Here is a 21,724-nt window from a genome sequence, read left to right on the forward strand (position 1 = left end):
TGATGTTTTTGGTGCAAACCTTCCCTTAACTCGTAACTAATACGTCCGTCGACCATAACGGAATCGAATATACATGTATAACCTTTGTCCATAGTCAATAGTCATGAATTCAACACCCCCGCTTCTATTTGTGCATGTCCAATGGCCTGTAAAGGGAATGGGACTGATTTGGTGGTAAAGGACGCACCATTTGACTGGGGGGGATGTACGTTTTGAGAAAACAAACTTCTGCCATTACATGAGCAAAAAACTTTCCCCATTTACCACTAAAAAAATTCCCACCAACACTAGGCAAACATCTTTCCCACCTAACTGTGTATACAATAATGCATGAAAATACATAAATAAATAAACACCTGGGCAATACCTTCGGAAGTAAAACAAATCGACTGGAAGTCAAATGGTGCATCCCTAGAACGGGCCCAAAGAAGCGAAATTCCGATCTGACAACGCCACGCGCAGGTTGCTAGACATTCATGACATTATGTATCCGTTGAATACATATTACTGCTGTGCCTTCAATACAAGCACGATTCCTTTCGGTACTCTGTAAGCCTCTGCGGATTAAATAGTGTTATGTTCTGTGCTCTGTGCTGCTATCCTTCAGAATCTGGGCATGATAAACGTTCGAACACGTGGTAGGTATTGTTCATACTTTATTAAAGCTATATTATAACATTTTAATACAAAATAGATTAGCATTTCTTTCCATAAAATGTTAGCTTTTACCGTCAGATAATTTATACCCCCTTTTATTGTTGAGCCGATGTCGGTCGTGTTATGGTACGATCCTTTGTTGTGTGGATCACCGTCCCGCACGCCATGTACGTGTAGACCACAATGTTCGAGATCTGACCCTGTTTGACTGCCAAAAGTAGAAAAGTAGAAAAAAATTAAGTTGCATAAAATATAAAACATAAAGTAACATATGTTTTCTAGAACAAAATGTGGTGTAGAATTCAATTCTGAAGTCAGAAATACTAAATTTGACACTTTTATTTATTGTTTTGTATGGAGATGACTTGCCTGATGCAGAGGCTAAACAGACTTGATTGTGCCTGTTTACTTGTACCCCGTGGTATGTACATTATACAATGCAATCATGTTTTAAGGTAATCAAACTTCCTGTGCACACAGATTCTGGATCTATACTTGCACTGCCATGTGCAATGGTTTTTTGGGCTGTGGTAACGTGAGATGGGGTGGGTTTGGGTTAGGGGTAGGTGCGCCTGGCTACAGAGCGCATAGCTCTGTAGCTATGGCGCCTATGTTCAAGGGTATTAGGTTTGGTAGGCATCATTTTTGCAGCGAAGTTTGAGAAGTGGTGAGTTAGCGTTGGACGCAATTATTTTTGCCCCAGCCGAGTTGCGTTTATAGCTCTATTGGCCCCGTTACAGAAAAATTCACAAAATATATTTCCCATTGCAATATAAATATGTTTACATGAAAATTAATAATTTGGGATCAAACTGGGACCGCTTGCGTCGCAGGCAACGATACAAACCATTACACCACGTTTTTATTGCTCAGCATAGGGTAATTTTCTGTACTTATCATAACAAAAAATTAAAAAAACAGTACTTACAATGAGGTGCACTGTCGCACCTCAACGGATTTAGACTGATAATATATATATAATATTGCTTGATAACATACATACACTTTTGGAATTATTTGAGACATTTTCGTGTTTACGTGTTAAAGTATCGAAGTATCTCAAGAATAGCTTTACGCCGCAGAGTGACGATTATTATACAGTCATGTCTACAGTAGAATTCACCACGACCTTTGCAGGACTTCCCATCCTTTTTATCTTGCGGTCTATTGCCCACACTCACTTAATTCATCATTGACCGATTCTGAAGACTGGGTTTGTTATCATATAGCGCATCTCGCAACTTGATTCGCATTCTCTTTCGGTCATTCCTAATTAATGTCTATCTTATAATGGATTTTGCTGCGTGCGGAATCAATGCTTTTTGATTCGCACAATACACCTTCTATTGCAAATGTTATTTGCAGTAGATTTTGATGTTTATGTTTTTACTTGTTATTTATGTCGTGTCTGTACTGTTGTAAATGTCTAAAGGGGAACTCTCGTCTTACTTGTGCTATCTGTTATCAGTCAATCCACAATCAATGCTCTGCTTATAATCCTGATGAGCCTTCTAATCAACAATTAAACACATGGTATTGTAAAAACTGTATTGGTAGAATTCTACCATTTAATCACTTCATTGATGATGAAGAATTTAATCACGAACTAAATCAATTTTATCAAAATCAGCCAATTACATTAAGTAAACTTCAATCACTAAACATAAATCCATTTAATTTAAACGAAACAGAAGAAAATGATCCTAATTGTGCATATGATATACCTAAATCTAATGATAAATGTATTTACCACTGCAGTGATTCATTTAATGATCTTATTGAAAATAAAAACTCCGACCTAAGCATCATCCACTTTAACTCGCGCAGCCTAATTGAAAATAAAGACTCTATAACTGACTACCTTCAAACAATAAACCATAAATTTTCAATTCTAGCTTTTAGTGAGACCTGGTTTTCTGATAAAACCTCGCCTTCTCTCACGCATATTGATGGCTATACTATTGCCCATGTTGATAGAAAGAAAGATAAAAAAAGGCAGAGGAGGAGGTGTCGCTATTTACGTCTCTAATGATATTAATTTTAAAACTCGGAATGATCTTAAATTAAAACCTGGCCCTGATTATGAATCACTTTTTGTTGAAATCGAAACTAAACCTAAAAACACAATTGTTGGTGTAATTTACAGACCCCTGATAGCACTGCATATCCATTCATTGATTATTTATCTGCCACTATTGATCTAATAAACATTCTAAAACTAAAAATAATTATCATATAACTAGGAAAATCAACTTAGCTAATATTTCGGCATTAGGCGTTGAATTAAGTAAAACAAATTGGGATGATGTGTTAAACATTACTTCTGCTGATGAATCTTACAATGAATTTAATAATAAATTCTCCAACTTATACAGTAAACATCTCCCAAAAGTAAAGAAAAAAGTCAATATACGAAAAGAAACAAAGTCATGGATCACTGCAGGAATAATTAAATCTATAAAAACAAGAAATAAACTATATCAAAAGTATATAAACCATCCAAGTGAGAGCAATAAAAGTAAATATGTATCATACAGAAATAAATTAACGCATATTATCAGGATATCGTGTAAAAAATATTATTCCAATAAATTCGATTCTTATAAACATAATATTAAAAATACTTGGCGTACTATTAATGACATACTAGGTAAATCTAAAAATATTCCCTAGCTACTCACTTTAATGACGGAGATACTAAAGTTATTGACCCTGATTGCATTGCATCTAAATTTAATCATTTTTTTGCTGACATTGGTCCTACCCTAGCTAGTCAAATTCATTCATCCAGTAACTTTTCTGACTTCCTATCGGCTCCATTTGAAAAATCCATCTTCTTCAACCCTACCTCAGGCAAAGAGATTCTTGACATCATTGGTACTTTCAAAAATGGCAAAAGCTCTGCTTTCGATGACATCAGTCCCACTGTAGTCAAACAAATTGGTCCTTTCATTCTCAAGCCACTTGTTCATAACTTTAACCTCTCTTTGTCATTGGTATCTTCCCTTCTGCTCTGAAAATTGCCAAGGTCATTCCTATTTTTAAAAAGGGTGATCCCCACTCATTCTCCAACTATCGGCCAATCTCTCTCGTCCCCTGCTTTTCCAAGATTCTCGAACGCCTTATCTATAACAGACTTGATAATTTTCTCTGTTCTCATCACATTCTTCATGAAAACCAGTATGGCTTCAGGAAACATCACTCCACGGACTTGGCTCTTCTTGACATCTATGATAAAATCTCTGGTGCTCTGTCTAAGAAACTTCACACAATTGGCATTTTTCTTGATCTATCCAAGGCGTTCGATACTATTGACCACAGCATTCTTCTTACCAAACTACAGCATTATGGTATCCGTGGTACCCCCTTGGCACTACTCTCTAGTTATCTTCATGATAGACAACAATTTACTTCTTTTGATTCTCATTCTTCTGGCCTCCTTCCTGTGTCCTGCGATGTCCCTCAAGGCTCTATACTCGGTCCTTTACTCTTTCTTCTATATGTCAACGACATCCTTAACTCATCTAAATCTCTTTCTTTTGTACTCTTTGCTGATGACACAAATATTTTTCTCTCTCACCCTCACTTGGATTCCCTTATCAATGTCTTCAACATTGAGCTAGCTCGTGTTTCTTCCTGGTTCAAATCTAATAAGCTCTCCCTCAGCAAAACAAATTTTATCCATTTTACTACCCAAAAAAAAGAACCGGATCCTTCACACAAATAATATAAAGATCGATAATGAAATTATCCATCCTGTTGACAGCACCAAATTCCTTGGGGTTGTCATTGACAAGAAACTTAATTGGAACGACCATATCACTAAAATCACAACTCAAATTTCCAAAAGCATTGGCATCTTAAAAAGGCTTCGTCATACTCTCCCGCAAACATTCTCTTTTCACTCTATAACACCCTTGTTCTCCCTTACATTTCATACAGTAACATTGCTTGGTCAAATTCATCTCAAACCCTTAACCATGACCACTGTCCTTGGACTTATTACAATTCAACTAAACTTGATAATTTATTTAGACTTCAAAAAAGGGCCATCCGCATTTGCACTAATTCAGATTACTCCTCACACACTAAAAATTCTTTTTACAAGTTAAATACCTTAAAGGGGGGTAACCCTATCAGTTTAGGATATGGATTGTCTTCAAACTTACATACAATTTCAAATATTGTCCCCTTTATGCATCTATGTGAGAAAACGAGAACATTTTCAGCGTAAAAGTGAATAATTAGCACAATTACTAAGCCAATACGTTGGTACGCATGAATTGCATTGTGGTCCGGCATCCAGAAACAACACTCCCGTCGAGTGCTTCGCCATACCACTACGCTCATCATTCTTGTGAAAAAATATCTCATTCTTTTTATTTTAATTTGACCCTGATACATTTCCTTTTAATTTTGTACATTATCATCACGTACATTTTACACTTATCTTTTATTTTAGGATTTGTTTTAATGAAAAAATGGGTTTTTTTTTTTTTTTTTTAATTAATTAATTAATTAATTTTATAGTGGGGACATTTTTTCATATTTTTTTCATATTCCTCGTATCATACTTAACAAGATAAGGTCTTGTTTTGTATTTATTTCATCCCTTATGTATTTCTTTATTTTTGTTTTAAGCGTTTATCATTATAGCGCCCTCATTATTTCGGACTATTTCCGTTTGTGCGAATTGGCATGGGAGTAAAACGGCTCTTATTCACGGAATCATTTTTCCTACCCAGAATGTCGAAGGTGGCTACCAGTATAGCCTGTTTGTTTCTTGATTTCTCCGAAAGTACATCAAATTGGATCGTCAAATTTCAGGATGGTAATGAGAAAAATCGGGGGGATGATGCTGTCGATCGGGTCACGGACCTTTAAATATATTTGATATAAATAAACTCCAAATTGCACTTTTCATGTACCGCTATGAGAAGAGTAGTCTACCAAATTCATTCACTAGTTTTTTTCTCAAATTTAATGAAATTCATGGGTATAATACACGAATAGCTAACCAATTTAGGCCAGCCAAACCTAGTTCTGATATTATAAAATTTTCTATGAAATATACTGGGCCTAAACTTTGGAACTCTTTAAATTCTGATTTAAAAGATGCTACTACTCTAAAGAACTTTAAACTAAAATATAAAAATAAATTGGTTTCCAATTACAAATAAATAAATAAATAAATAAATAAATAAATAATTAAAAATAAATAAATAAATAAATAAATAAATAAATAAATAAATAAATAAATAAATAAATAAATAAATAAATAAAATAAATGGATAAATAGATAAATAGATAAATAAATAAACAATAAATAAATGAATAAATAAATAAATGAATAAATAAATAAATGAATAAATAAAATTGTGTATAGACGAATCCAACGAGCCAAGTCATGGTCAGGATTTGGTCGGACATCTTTGGGTAGCCGCTAGCACCAACCTGGTGTTTTGAGCGTCCAATTGTGCAAATAAAAGCCGCCTAACACCTAGAGAAGATGCAAGGACGAGGAGGGTTAATAGAATAATAGCTAATAATATATATAATTGAGATAATTCCGCAGGTAATCCCGTCGCATCTATTCATACATAGTCCTTTTGTTTGCAAGTACATCAATGCATATATACCGCGTGTAGTTAATCCGATTATTATGAATAGACCAGCTGTGTGTTTTGTCGAAGGGAACTGTATTGTGTTGTAAACTTTAATCTTTCTTTTGTCTACCTGTGTTTTCGCGGAAGGTGTAAAACGGGTGATGGAATGCAGTTTAAAATTTCCGCCAAGGCCGAATCATTTCACATTTTGAGTGCATTGTAGCCGACGGCTACCCAACTAAAGGCTGCTAGTCAGGTGTAGGAATGCGTAAATTTGGATTAATCTATAGACGAATCCAAGGAGCCAAGTCATGGTCAGGATTCGGTCGGACATCTTTGGGTAGCCGCTAGCACCAACCTGGTGTTTTGAGCGTCCAATTGTGCAAATAAAAGCCGCCTAACACCTAGAGAAGATGCAAGGACGAGGAGAGTTAATAGAATAATAGCTAATAATATATATAATGGAGATAAAGGTAATCCCGTCGCATCTATTCATACATAGTCCTTTTGTTCGCAAGTATACATCAATGCATAGATACCGCGTGTAGTTAATCCGATTATTATGTCACTTCAACAGCGAATAGACCATGCTGTGTGTTTTGTCGAAGGAACTGTATTGTGTTATTCTTTTGTCTACCTGTGTTTTCGCGGAAGGTGTAAAACGGGTGATGGAATGCAGTTTAATATTTCCGCCAAGGCCGAATCATTTTACATTTTGAGTGCATTGTAGCCGACGGCTACCCAACTAAAGGCTGCTAGTCAGGTGTAGGAATGCGTGTATTTGGATTCGTCTATATCCAAATTCCTATTTCAAAAAGGCACATCCATGTTTTGATCTACATAGGGCTTTTTCCACCCACCGCCCTCTATTCCACCAGCACGTGCTCAATGCTCTTAATCCTGATATGGATGACTGATACATATAGCACTCCTATATACGACTGTTTCCCATAGCATTAGACTCCATTTGCTCCAGTAATTCACTTCCCCCTTGTCCTTTGTCTTGTCCGTCCTGTCTTGTCCCCGTCCATTTATCAGCATTATTTTCCAAGTTAGAGGTGGGGCCAAGCTGAAAGCTCATTTGAGTTTAATGGCCTCTCCTCCATATTTCATAATTTCTTACCGATTTATTTGGTATACTTTTTGCAATAGCAAAATCAAAAAATGTTCCATGTCTCAGTTTTTGCCTTATTTATCAATTTGATGATATTGATCACCATAGGCATTCTTTTAAATGTATATAAATATAAAATAAAAGCAAATTATTTAATTGTATAGTTTTCGTTTGCATAGTACAGTGCATGGATCATATAGATCGGCTACTTCGTGCATGCTGCGTATTTTCTTGTTTATATTGCTTACTGTATAAACGATAATTATATAATTTTTGTTTGCATCGTACAGTGCATGGATCACATAGATCTGCATCATGCATGCTGCGAATTTTCTTGTTTATATTGTATTGTACTACTTTAAATTAAATTATTATAGTTTGTATAAAATTGTTTTGATTTATATGATTTATAAATCACTATGTAACTTTAAATATATAATATTATTAGTTATTGCCTAAGTTTTTGCTGGCATTGTCTTTATATACATTGTGTTGATTGTATTGATCTGTTATATCATGCTGAGTATTTTCTTATTATATTGATCACTTATTGCTTGAAGTAATTGTATTATATTGCATTTGTATGCCATTGATTTGATGTTTTGTATTTGAAATATGACAATAAAAAATACATGAATGAATGAATGACTTAAACCCCATTAAAAGCTATTAAACCAAGATAACACTCATTGAAAACAGCTCAACTATGTTAAATCAGATCTTCTCTGGTTAAATCCACACTACACATGTTTCTGTTTTACCTGTGCAATGAGCAATGAGCTGGTATTATAGTTTCAGTTGGGTGAACGATTATAAAGCAAACGCAAGGCAACAATACTGTGTGGGCCTTTGTTTACGAAATGAGACAATAGTCTGCATATTGTTAACCAGCATTCTTGAAAATGAGAAACATAATGGTTGCAGACTTAACATGGCTTGGAAATAATTTTTTCATATTTTTGGTGTTATCTGTCGTTTACATATCCTTCCTAAAACACCAAAGTGCGAATATTTCCAAACACCTAAATTAGCTAAAATTTAGGACATGTTACAAAACTATATTTTCTAGAATTTCAGAGAGAACTTTAAATATTGGCCGGTTATTTTTCACACAGTGACGTTAAATAGGCAATGCCCTATTACCTATAACATACACTAAAACACCAAAGTGCGAATATTTCCAAACACCTAAATTAGCTAAAAATTTAGGACATGTTACAAAACTATATTTTCTAGAATTTCAGAGAGTACTTTAAATATTGGCCAGTTATTTTTTACACAGTGACGTTAACTAGGCAATGCCCATATACCTATAACATGCACTGTTTTTAGAGGTCACGCGTCAATGGTGAGAGTACTGTGTATTATGTACATGTATAAGAAAATGGACAGTAACTGCAGTATGTTGTGGTGTAGCATATACAAATTATAATGAGGCAGATTGTAGAACGCCGCTCCTGGAGTGAAATCTATTTAAAAAAAATTGGGACTGTTAAGGGCTGGGGTATGAACGTTTGGACAGTATTTATTTTGGGACATTAGAGCACATCAGACATATCGAATTGCATTCTGAATACGAAGAATGTCATTCTGATATCAAATAATTTTGATTTTTGAAATTCGCAATTTAATACACATTTTATGGCAAATCATTAAAATTGATATTTTTGATATTTAACAGTACTTGAAGTAAACTTTATAAATCTGATGATTTATACTTAAAGTGTATGTAGGTGGGATGAAAAGCCGACGATCAATTGAAAATTTTGACCTTTCGTATTGAAGATATGGATTTTTTCCCCAAAACACCCAACAAAATGAGGTCTTTTGGGGGGAAAAATCCATATCTTCAATGTGAAAGGTCAAAATTTTCAATTGACCGTCGGCTTTTCCTCCCTGCTACATACACTTTAAGAATATATCATTAGATTTATATAATTTACTTCGAGGACTGTTATATATCAAAAATTTGAAAAATATCAAATTTTTATAATTTGTCATAAAATTTGTATTATATTGTGATTTTCAAAAATGAAAATTATTTGATATCAGAAAGACATGCTTCGTATTCAGAATGCAATTGATAGGTCTGAGGTGCTCTCATGTCCCACAAAAAATACTGTCGAAACGCAATAAACGCTCATTTTAGATCCCTTAAATGAAGCTCCATAAACATTACCCTAGCCTAAATGGCGATGAACGTTGTTCCAAAAACACACCATTAATGATGTGGAAACAGTGCAAAAAAAAAAATGTATCTCGATCTACGAGTATATTCCCTTTACTATCATTTTCAGACAAAAACCTCCCATTAGTGTGCAATTTAATCGGACTATTGATATTAAATGTTATGTTCATAAAATGACAATATCATTCATTTTAAGGTTCCACCCGACTATTGATATTTTAAATGTTACGCTCATAAATCCGTGTCAATAGTGCTCATCATGCAGTTATTGTTAACTACATGTATGCACACAACGCAGGGGCACTCACAATAGGCAATTGAACCCTACTGGTAGCGCTGTGTTGTAGCTATACGGGTTGAACTAGTTAGTATCATATATCAAAAAGTATAAAAACTATGATTTTAGTACTTTCTCTATGTTTCAATTACTTATTCTTTTCCAAATATCTGAATCTTCAACCCGGTACAAGCTTTAATAACGGGGGAACATACATTTTTATTAAAAAGAAATCCTATCATCTATCCAAACTCGCCGTGTTATGCCAATGCACATTTTGCTTCACCGGGCAGCCATTTTTTGATCGTATTTTGAAGATTGGTGTCATAAAACCGTCATAGGTACAAATTTAGTACTTTCTGTCAATCAATTATGGCTTATTCTCTACATGTCAATCTTTAAATAATTGGCATAGTCCTTATAAGAACGGTGGTCCGCCTTGATGAGTAAATGACAGCAAACAGCTGCAAATCAGTGAAAAATATCCCAAAACTCGGTCAGTGGAGATACGCTCGTACATGTCAATAGAGTCATTATCGATTGGATTAGTCGTCCGTAGCGGACAATTCGGTCGCTCATTGGATCAATATTATCAGGTGGTAATAAATTTGCATTGGACAATAGATTACTATATAATGGTTTAGTACTGCATATATCGGTTTAATCTTCAATAAGCGGGTTTATGGCTGGAAAGGTCACGGTGAATTCGCCGTGGACGTAAGTGCACTGTGTGTGGCTGCATATACAGTTCACGTTAATAACCATTGGTTACTGGTTCAAGCCTGGGCTCATACACCTGCTTATATGCCATAGACTTTTTGTTGCGATCATTTCGATCAGTGGTTCGTAACAAAGAAAGCGTGAGTCAGTTGACCTAGCAACGGTCATATTCTAACGCACAGTGTCATCGCCCCGATATCTTCATGGCAGAAATCGCCATGATGGTAGATCGAATCCACTTTTTCTTCAATAGCCACGCATTTTGTTCCGACCTGTTTAATAGTTTTGAGACTCATAATGGGCCGAGGGACATTCGACTAAGGCTATTGACAATAGCCCGGTGACTGATCTCTGTAGATCTCTGTGAGCCTGGTACGTCATCTGCATTAGACTGCCTCCACCAGTGGTCCACATTGCGCTTGTAACGTGATATGTTTCGTTATCCTGATTGTTTACGAATGAGGGCTGCTGTATTTTTTTTCTGTTCTGTACATATAAAATCTGAATTTTTGTCAGTTTTTGATTTCAAAATGCACGGTTATTTGTCAATATGCTCGCTAACGACTATCATGTTCTTTCAACACATATATTCAAGTGCAAGCTTTAATATTGGCTTCTTTAGAATTAAAGTATAAATTACGGGAGATATTCATTATTTTATACACCGGTATCCAAAGATTTATCGTCTGAATATCAAATCATAGCACATACACGGGTATCGATCCCGGGTATTGATTTAGTTTCCCTGCTGTACAATGTAATTATTTACCAGGCGATGTCGATGTGTAACGTGCACTACGCTAGCAAAATACGGGTAATGCTCAACTTTATTCCTGAACATGCTGAACAGATACCTTATCATGTTTTTTTCGAGACTAAAGGGGATCTGATCGATTTTGCCAAAAAAATCAAATAATTGTTTTGATAGAATGAATACTCAAAGAGCCTACCGAGCAGTAATTTAGAGACAACAATCAATTATTGAAAATAAGATGCATATTCTGAGCGTCGTGGTAGGCTTGAACTGAGTTATGGTGATTTTTTTACACGAAAGAAAAAGAATTAAGCTTATAATAACTATATCAGATGCAGAATGGTATTATCATGATTATAGACAAACATTGTATACATGTTAAAAACTGGACTTTGACCAAAACTGAGGGCGCAATTTTTTGTGAAATTTCACATGCCCCTCTAAGATTATTGAAGCCGCTTTTGCTGCTCCTTAATAACGTGTCTGTATATAGCAAGAATTTGCGGGTTTTTTTAAGTATGGCCATGGTAGTGGTGACATAATATGTGTGTTTGAGCCCGCTCGGATCAATTTCGCATCAAACTTTCTCTTTCAACAAGAGTTTGTTTTCATCTGAATGAAACTAGAAGTGCTGATGTTGATAAATATTCGCTGGCTAATTGATGTAATAATCGGATTAACTACCATAGCAATAGGGTAAATTTTTGTAATGCCCCACACTTCACTAGTACGTTCACGCGGTACCTGTGCATTGAACCATATCATGCTGATCACTCGTAAGATTAGTATCGTTAGTCGTGTTCACACGGTCGGACTTAAGTCATTTAATACCGGTAATAAGTCACTATTACCGGTTATAAGTCGCTTATTACCGGTAATAACACGACTTTTGAAAAGAACGGTATTGTATTCAATCTATGATTGCAGACATGCACAGATGATGAGTGCAACCTGCTTGTAGTGCAGCGCGATATATTCAAAATGAGACTGCCAATCATAATCTTTGATGGAATAGGAGCCAAAGATATCGCCAACATTTTAGTAAATTGTAAGTTTGCTTTGGTATTTCTTTCGGTTTATTAATTTATACCGTCAACTTTAAATCAGTTTTAAATAAATCGTATTTTTGTATCATAATGCAGATTATTTTCTGGACGGAACAATGGGTAACAGCAATCGGCGGTTCATATGCATGTCTTTTTGTGCGTCTTTCCTACTGGTAATGTTACTCATGATGTATATGCATGGGAATTCCTCCGATACTTTGGACAATGCTACATACTACGCTAAAAATATGGACACTGTAATGCAACGTCTATGGACCAACGTTAAAGCTAGGTAAGTTTAATATCATATCCATTTTGCTAATCAACACATTGTCCGTTGCAGACTTAAAACAATGTGAACTGCTTTTATGACAGCACATAAAACAGATAAAGTAACAATTAACAACTACATTTTGTTTTATTTATTTTTTTAATCTTATTAAGCATATATAGGGACTTTTTGAAATTTAGTAAGAAATTTGAGAAAAAAGCAGTTTTGTGATTTTTCTTCCACAGACGACAATTTTTTTAAAGTTATTTTTGTTTTGATTCATTTGTGAAATTTGAAACTCTTATGACTTTCATAATAGGAAATCAGGTGTGTCCCTGACTATGACGATTGAGTTAATAAAGCTGACAATGACCATCAAAATCGCTCACACGGTCAAACGAAGTAAGATTTTGCAATTCAGAACAAAATATTTCAATTGAATTTTACAGCAAATGCGAATTTTAAGCTGCTGAAATCACAAATGAAAACAAATTTTCGTTCGAGTTACATAAAATATGATATGCATAGAAACGTTCGAAAAAGTCGCTTTTCTAGCACTTCTGAAAAAATCATATTTTCAAAACTACTTACTGTATGGTTCGTACATTCTATGACCATTCTTTGACAAGTGATTTTTGATTATTGCCTAATAACTATTATCTTCTATTAATAATTACTTGATTGCCAATCTCCCCCCTCCCTACGAATAAACCTACACGCGGTCATCATTTCTGACCGATTTCTCTTAAGCATATTATATAACCGATTTCTCTTTGGCATATATGTGAGTGGACGCGGCGAATCAGCCGTAAACTCGGCAAATTGTATTCTGAGTTAAAGTGTAAAATGTATGTGAAGGTCGTATTCATAGGTGTATCAATTCGTTGCGACAAGTATCTTATCCAACGCTGTTTAAATCAATCAATAATACTACTGCTGAAGAGGATAATAAGCTTCTACCTATTTCTATAGAATAGTTCTTGTCTTTGTTTGCTTTGGCTAAATCCTGTTCAAGCGGTAGATAACAAAGCATTGTATTTTGTCTAGGTATGTATAATCAACAATGAACAATGAGAGGATATTTCTGAACCTCGTTGACTTGGGGATGATTTGAAATGACCGCCAATTATGACTGTTGGATATTTATTACCAGAAATGTAGAAAAAGAGACACATGTAGAACCGATAAAAAATACAATTTTGTCGACGGAACAGGGTTCAACAAATCATAACCCCGCTTTTGGATATCGTTTGAAGTCAAATGATATACCATTTTAAAGCTTATGGTATATATTTTCTAAACACGAAATAAAACAAAATTGACCGGGGCCGACTTTACGGCTGATTCGCCGCGTCCAGTCACATATTATATTTTTTTTGCCTATTTTCGATATTGATTTTTGATAATCGATAACCAATTCTTTATCAATAATGAATAATTGTTTGATCCTCCTCTATCCCCCACATACAACCAACCATCCTATTTTAGTCATTTAATATTATTTATTTTATTTATTTATTAGTCATTTTATTTTCCAGTATGTCGTATTTTGCAGAATACAATTGAATACCGATGTGATTTTCCTATTACCAACATTTTTATAAAAGCAAGGAATAAAGCTTTGAAGGCGTAAACTTAAAATTCATACATTGATATGGTCTAAATTATCGCAAACAAATCGCGTTACATTAAATAGCTATTAAATAGCCATTGGTAGAGCACTTACCAATTGAACGGACAAATTGGACCACACGGGTTCGAATCCTACATGGTCGCTTTTGTATTTTGATCACTATATTTTTTCCTTAGTATTTACTTCTATAGAATATAGATTTCACATTTTGGTTGATCTAAATAATATTTTACAAGTTTGTAGTCCCTCAATCTGACATATTAGTTATTGTTCATTCTTGTGGTCAAGGACAATGATAAGAGCTGCTTAACCTGCAAATTGTAGGTCTATATATATACTTATTAACTTTTCATTTTATTGCCAAAAAAACCAAAATTAGATGATTTTTTTTCCAACTTTTCAAATACAATGCTAGACAAAATAGATTGGAATAAAAAATCGTATGTGCACCTTGTAATGGCCATATTTTCGTTGATTTTAGAGTGATGAAATGGCACTTTCTTTAGTGTCAAGTCTTAACATTACCCTCACCCCCAATACCTCCCCCTGCCATCAATGTTGGGTACTAATGAGCGCACATGAACAAAATGTTAGGATTCAACATTGATCGGGGGAACGGGGGCTCATTTGTAATACCGTACTAATTTCATTCCAACCCTTTTGTCCAGGGTTGTAGTACCCGATGTTCATAGCAACACGAAAAACTTTACAATGCAAGTAATTATCACCTATGCACGGAAGTTTTATATGTTTTTGAACGGCTCTTTTCAGAGCCACCATGACTTTAAAACAGTCCATTTATAACACCCACGTTTTCTCAATTGAAACAGCATTCATAAATTATGATCTATTTTCTCAAGCTACCATGGCGAATCCGATTCCTAAGTAATACCCTGCCCCCCCAAATATAGGCCAATAATATACCAAAACGAAAATGTTGGGCATTTTCACACTCCCAAGACAAATCATGCACATGGGGCAGAAATGAAACCCTTATTTCAAGCCCTGTGATCTTCTTTATAGAATCTATACCTTTCCTCATGAGTGTCATCTTTACTTTACTTTGGTAAGGTTACGCTCCCCTCTGACTTATCAAGAGCATACAATGATTTTAATACTGTTTTTTTGTTTTGTTTAATTTTTCCTCCAGATATAATCTCCCTGATAATAAGCATATCGATGAGAACTTCGTGCCTGCAACAGTAAGTACTCAATTGAGATGTATGTAATAATAGTAAAGTCGTTACTGTTTCTTATAGATGAACAGTTAGTATCAGAAGCGACACCAGGGTTTTTCTTGGGGGGCGGGGAGGCTAGAATTTTTTTAGAAGGGAAAAAATTGCCACAAAATACTTATTTAGGGTCTAAAAGATACAAAATAATTAAAATATCTTATTTGGATGGTGGGTTTGGGGGGGGGCAAAGTGTAAGATCGGGGGGAAAATGTTCCCACACTGCAAAAACAGCAGAGCAACACTTAATAAACACCGGGCGTGAACAGTTAAGGTATAGGAAGTGTGAATAAACACTAAACCCTTGTTACTTGCGCTTTTAATTGAATACATGAATACAAAAGCCACCCAAGTCCATGGGAAGTGATTTTGAGAGAAAAACCTGTGTATCATTTTAATTCCTTCAGTTAGATTTACCTGGTCAATATGGTAAGTTTTACGTGCAAATGAGTGGATTAACCTGTATTAAGTATGACGATTAGCATTTCAGGGACTTCGTGGGGTTTATTTTAAATTTTGGACTTGGGTGGTTTTTTTGAATCATATACAAAGACAACAATGTAAGAATGAGATTACCACTAGTAAGATAATACAAAATAAAGCACACAGGTATGTATAATGTATAATGCCATGTAATATAAACCACACACTTTCCTTTATTAAACCCATTTTTTTCAAAAGTCACTCTCTAGCAATGAATGTGTTACAAGTGGACTTTTATACATACTGGATTTCAATCAATGTGTTACAAGACTCAAATCATGGAATTGGGTGATTCTTTCATACATGCTATTTTTCACATGCCCAATAGACACGGAGGATGAATTTGAGTTGTTCTTTCATACATATGACAGGCCTACATATAGCAACAATTTCCCATGCTTAACTCAATTTGGCCAAAGTATGGACTTGGGTGGCTTTTGTATTCATATATTCAATTATTAACCCAGCAAACACAAAACGTTTTCGACATCATTCGCAAAAGGTTATAAAAGGTTGTCAGAAAACGTTTAAATGTCGGGTTATATAAAGGGTACGTTAATGGTATAAAACGTTTTCATAACATTAAACAACATTTGTTGGTAATTTACTGCACAGCAAACACAAATGTTTTACAGAAAACATTTAAATGTCGGTTATATAAAGGGTATAAAAACGTTTTAATAACATTCCAAAAACATTTTTGAAAACTTGGTACAAATCATTCTAAACAGAATGTTATTTAAGTGTTGACAAAATATTTGGCCAAAAATGTTTGCAAAAATAGTTTACAATGACATTTCGAAAACATTTTAAAAATATTGTTTTAGTGTGTTTTTATACAAAACGTTTAAAACGATTTTATGACCTTTATATAACCCGACATGTTAATGTTATTAAAACGTTTTTACCTAAACCAAAACCCAAAATATAACTTATTTAAAACGTTTTAAAAACGTTTTTGTGTTTGCTGGGAACACATGAGCGTCTTAAAAGGACACTTTTAACATTATCTCGTGTTAAAAATAACATAAACATCTTTACTAAAAAAAGAATAAACTCGATTCTCACGGAAGCATAAATTTAGGTGGAAATGCAGTCCATTTTACTAAAAATTAACTCAATGACGGAATTATGCTATAAATACCAATTGTTATTTATTGTACTTAATATGTTTGGGTCTTGCAATCCCAAATTAAAGATGGGTTCATACGTGCCTCTTCCTTTTTTATGAAACAATGACGTAGTATCCACCTAACAGTTTTCTCAAAATTTATCTCTTGTATTTTTGGGCGATGAATGCGCAGCATTTCTCGTGCTATTGCGATGATTTTTGGCCTACTTATTCCTCACAGCGTTGCAGAAAATAATCGTGCTGTCTATGTAATCAGGAAACTACAGAGGCGAAAGTGTACATTTAAATTTGTCATTACTACTTCATGTTGATATTCAAACAGTGCTATAAAGAAATAATTGTTTTACAACTTGGATGAACTAGAATTACTTTTATGCAAATCCGAAAATTGCAACAGATATTTTCATTTCTTTAAGATTTAGCGGTATTGCCAGATTTTACGTACAGTTGGGCTACATTAATAGCCTCATTATAGTTTTATCAATACTGGCAAAATACTTGCTTGTATGTGCTTGCTGTTCTACTATAGCATATAAAATCTGTTAATGATACTATAACCACACAGTCAATTAATATATGTCAACATGTCTTTTTTTGAGATCGCATGCAAACACAATTACCACTTGATTAAGTTTATAATGTTTGCGCTGGGTTAAGGGTGCATGAATGTTATGGTTGTGTATTACACAAACAAACAGAAAGTCTGGAAAGGCAACCCACGATAGAAGTGTCAATTGATGCAACAGTTATGCAGGCCTACCCTTAAAACATTTTGTCTATTCACAAGTCCAAACAATTCGATGACTCTGTTGTTAATATCATCGGTAAATATGATAAGCCCGAGTAAAAAATAACATGTTTCTCATCCCTCCCGCTTCCTTTTTGAGACCCTTCAAATTTATTCTTTTTTTTTTTAATACCTATCAGAAGAATACAAAACTGCTTCTTTTTTGAGGCCGCTTCAAATTTATTTTGATTTATTTAAGAAGAATACAATAAAAAGTTCTTTCGCACCTATTTTTCGATGAAAAATTAAAATCCTCTTTTTTTAAATCCAATATGACTCACACCGTTTGTTATTGCAATAGCATAAGTTGATATGATAAGGCCGAATAAAAAATAAAACATGTTACTCGTCCCCTTCCGCTTCCTTTTTGAGGCGGCCGCTTCAAATTATTTTTATTTATAAAATTCAGAAACTTTATTTCTATTTATTAAAATTTTGAAAAAAGATGTCGAGGAAGATGAGATATTTTCTATTAATTAATTAATTAATTTGTATTATTTTTTAAATTGAGTCATAACTTTATTCATTTTGAAAACATTTCTTGACGGTTCTGTGATCATTAGAGGGTATATACCAAGAGTTATATCTACCAGAAGAATAGAATTTAAGAAAAAGCCTCCTTCTTTTTTCAGGCATTTTTATACGCTAAATACGGGGTCTAAAAATTATAATGATGATAAGTGAAAATCGAAGTAATAGGCCTACTGCATTAGGCCAAATAGAAAAAATAAACATGTTTCACGTCCCCTCCCGCTTCGTTTTTGGAGGTTTCTTAATTAGATTTTTATATTTTGAAATTCAGTTATAACTTTTTAAAAATTATGTCTAGGAAGTTGAGATGCTTTCTATAGCCTTCTCAATATACAAGAAACAATTTGAAAGGTTTTGAGATCATTAGAGGGGGCCTACCCCTCAGAACAACAAATAAAACAACGCTAAAATAGCTCTAAATATGGGTATTTACATCGATTCTGCGATACAAAATAAAAAGGCTTCTCCTCCTCCTTTTTTTTCAAAACCTGGACGTGAAACATGTTTTTTATTTTACTTGGACTTATCAATATGGAACTACACCTTTATCTTGACAATTCATTTGCTCGCCCTATTCCTTTTAAAGGAATTTTTGTTAAGAGAAAATTAAAGTAAATTTTAATTGTGCCTCGTGTTTTTGTTGTTTTTACAGGAAGTGACGTCATGCATATCTTCTCATCTGGTTAATAAAACCTTCTTGATAGAGCAAGGACAAATCCAGATAAGCCGAAAAGACGCTTTAAGGAAAGCTTGCAACAGGTATCACCATGATACAGATGGACCACATGTTCCTCAAAACGTTTTTATAGTTGAAGATTATCACTTAGCATATGCTCAATCTGCCAAAATTGCCAGTACAAGTTGGACTCGAGTGCTATTAGTTTTGTCTCATTTGGCCAACTCTACAAATTCTTTCAGCCAAATTAAATCTATAAATTTAGCTAAAATCAACATACCCACTTTGGGAAATTACAGACAAACAGATCGACAAGTTATATTGCAGAATTTTACAACTTTCATGTTTACCCGTCATCCATTTTCGCGCCTTTTATCGGCTTATAATTGCAAAGTGGGTCCAGACGCAACGGAAATACATGTAAAGCGCGGGAGCTATGATTATTTGCGGGACAAAATCATAAAGAAATACCCAACTACTATTCATTCTAAACCAGGTATCCCGGATTTTCACGGGTTTGTGTCTTACATTCTAGAGAATGATTACTTCAGCAATCCACATTGGAAGGAGAACTACAAAATGGTTGCACCATGTGATGTGCCATACGACATCGTTGGACACTTTGAGACTCTTCCGGATGACGCTAAATACATACTCCAGTCAGTAGGGGCTGACTGCTTGGTTGAATTCCCTCGTCCAAAGGAAGTGCACCGACTAATAGTTCACATTATGACACTTTGATTAAGTACTATCAAACTTTATCCAAGGAGTTAATAGAAAGACTTTACCGTAAATATAGATTAGATTTCTTGTTGTTTGGGTATACATTTGAAATCACCATTGATGGACAATTAATGCGATTTCCACCCGATAGCTAATTTGGTGTCAGTTATTGTCACTAAAACATGTAAAATAAGGGTTTTGGGCCCTTAGTTTCCAATGGCATTTTTTTCGGTCCACCATTACAACTTACCCTAAATATCAAAATTGACGAAAATTGCATATTTGTGTTCTAAAGACACAAATCTAGAAAGTGTTTTCTCAATTTTCTAATTTTTCCTTCGTTTTAAAAATATGGGTCAACCAGGATCAAAATTTGACCTTTTTTTTTTCAATTTTGACCAAAATTGTGGATATATAATAATAATAATAATAATAATAATAATAATAATAATAATAATAATAATAATTATAAAGGAAGAGTAATTAATAATTAGTAATTAACTAAGAAAGAAACTGAAAGAGAAAGAAAAGAAACTTAGAAAGAACGAATTTAGTAGGCCCAGTTTGACAAATTTTCCAAATTACGGAACATCTATCTTTGCAAGATTTTATTTGCGTACTTTTATATGATTAGAAGAACTTATCCTACATAGTGACAAGCACGGTCTGACAGCATTGACCAAATATCCTCTTTCTTCCCAAACCGCACAGAGTCATTTCGTCCTGTTTCGTGTCAAATGAATTACGAGTGTTCCAGGTTTTTGATGCAGCCTATCAGAAAATTGGAACTGTCAAAATTCCAGAATTGCGACAGTTCTGATAATTCCAAGGGCACGTCTCGCAGATCTACTCACAGAATGGTTTTTCTGAGATAAATGCGCGCGAAGCGCGCAGCAATTTGGCATTTTGATACTTAAAAAATGGGATTAATTTAGGGTCTAAAATAGACTAAAAGGAAGATGCAAATCATGAGTTTTGTCACAATACATCTGTCGACTGAGCAGGGGAGGGGACTGACTTGCCACCCTGCCATATGGCTAATGTGCTGATGAACAGTGGCGTAGATTTCTTTTTGACATGGGGTGGTTGGAAAAATTTCTTGAAGTATTATGTGAATCCAGCACTTTTTGGTGAGAGAATAAGTTTATGACACAAATGCGTGCGAAGCGCACAAAAATTTTGCCATATTGAAGCTAAACTCAAAATATGGTGTAGGAATAAATTCGCGCGAAATTGTGGATATTTTAATAATAATAATAATAATAATAATAATAATAATAATAATAATAATAATAATAATAATAATAATAATAATAATAATAATAATAATAATAATAATAATAATAATAATAATAATTATTATTATTATTATTATAAAGGAAGAGTAATTAATAATTAGTAATTAACTAAGAAAGAAACTGAAAGAGAAAGAAAAGAAACTTAGAAAGAACGAATTTAGTAGGCCCAGTTTGACACATTTTCCAAATTACGGAACATCTATCTTTGCAAGATTTTATTTGCGTACGTTGACATCGTAGAGGAGATGCTCACTACCAAGTTTGATTTGTCTGATGCCGTCGTTGAACGTGCTCACCGTGATGGCAAAGGTACACCAAGTAGGTCGCCCCACATCCTGATAAAACTGTTATCATATCGCGATAAGTTAGATGTATTACGGTCAGCCAAATCTGCTCTGAAGGATGTGAAATACTTCATCGTAGATGATCTCACGAAACAAGATCTCGCTGAGAAAAAGAAATGGGCCAACCAAGTAAAAGAGCTGTACACCAAGGGTATCAAACTTCGGTTTTTTGCTGGAAAGTGGAGGAGAAGTGGACAACCACACACTTTTGGTGAGTCGGACTAATCGGTTCATTTTGAGTCAATCACCACC

The 21,724-nt window shown here is 34.3% G+C and overlaps 1 protein-coding gene across 1 annotated transcript; it reads left to right on the forward strand.

The window, feature by feature from the left end:
* The first annotated feature begins 462 nt into the window (after positions 1-462).
* Positions 463-20,232, forward strand: LOC140165357 (carbohydrate sulfotransferase 10-like). Its single transcript, XM_072188681.1, has 4 exons — positions 463-638; positions 12,459-12,654; positions 15,417-15,468; positions 19,084-20,232. Exons 1-4 carry the CDS (start codon positions 617-619, stop codon positions 19,846-19,848), a joined length of 1,035 nt encoding a protein of 344 aa, XP_072044782.1. The 5' UTR covers positions 463-616; the 3' UTR covers positions 19,849-20,232.
* The last annotated feature ends 1,492 nt before the right edge of the window (positions 20,233-21,724 follow it).

Source organism: Amphiura filiformis, chromosome 12 (genome assembly GCF_039555335.1).
Source record: "Amphiura filiformis chromosome 12, Afil_fr2py, whole genome shotgun sequence".
Lineage (NCBI taxonomy): Eukaryota > Metazoa > Echinodermata > Ophiuroidea > Amphilepidida > Amphiuridae > Amphiura > Amphiura filiformis.

Coding starts and splice junctions, on each gene's coding strand:
- LOC140165357 (XM_072188681.1), top strand. CDS start 617: ATGATAAACGTTCGAACACGTG. Junction 639..12,458: donor GATAAACGTTCGAACACGTG/GTAGGTATTGTT, acceptor ATCATAATGCAG/ATTATTTTCTGGACGGAACA. Junction 12,655..15,416: donor TGGACCAACGTTAAAGCTAG/GTAAGTTTAATA, acceptor TTTTTCCTCCAG/ATATAATCTCCCTGATAATA.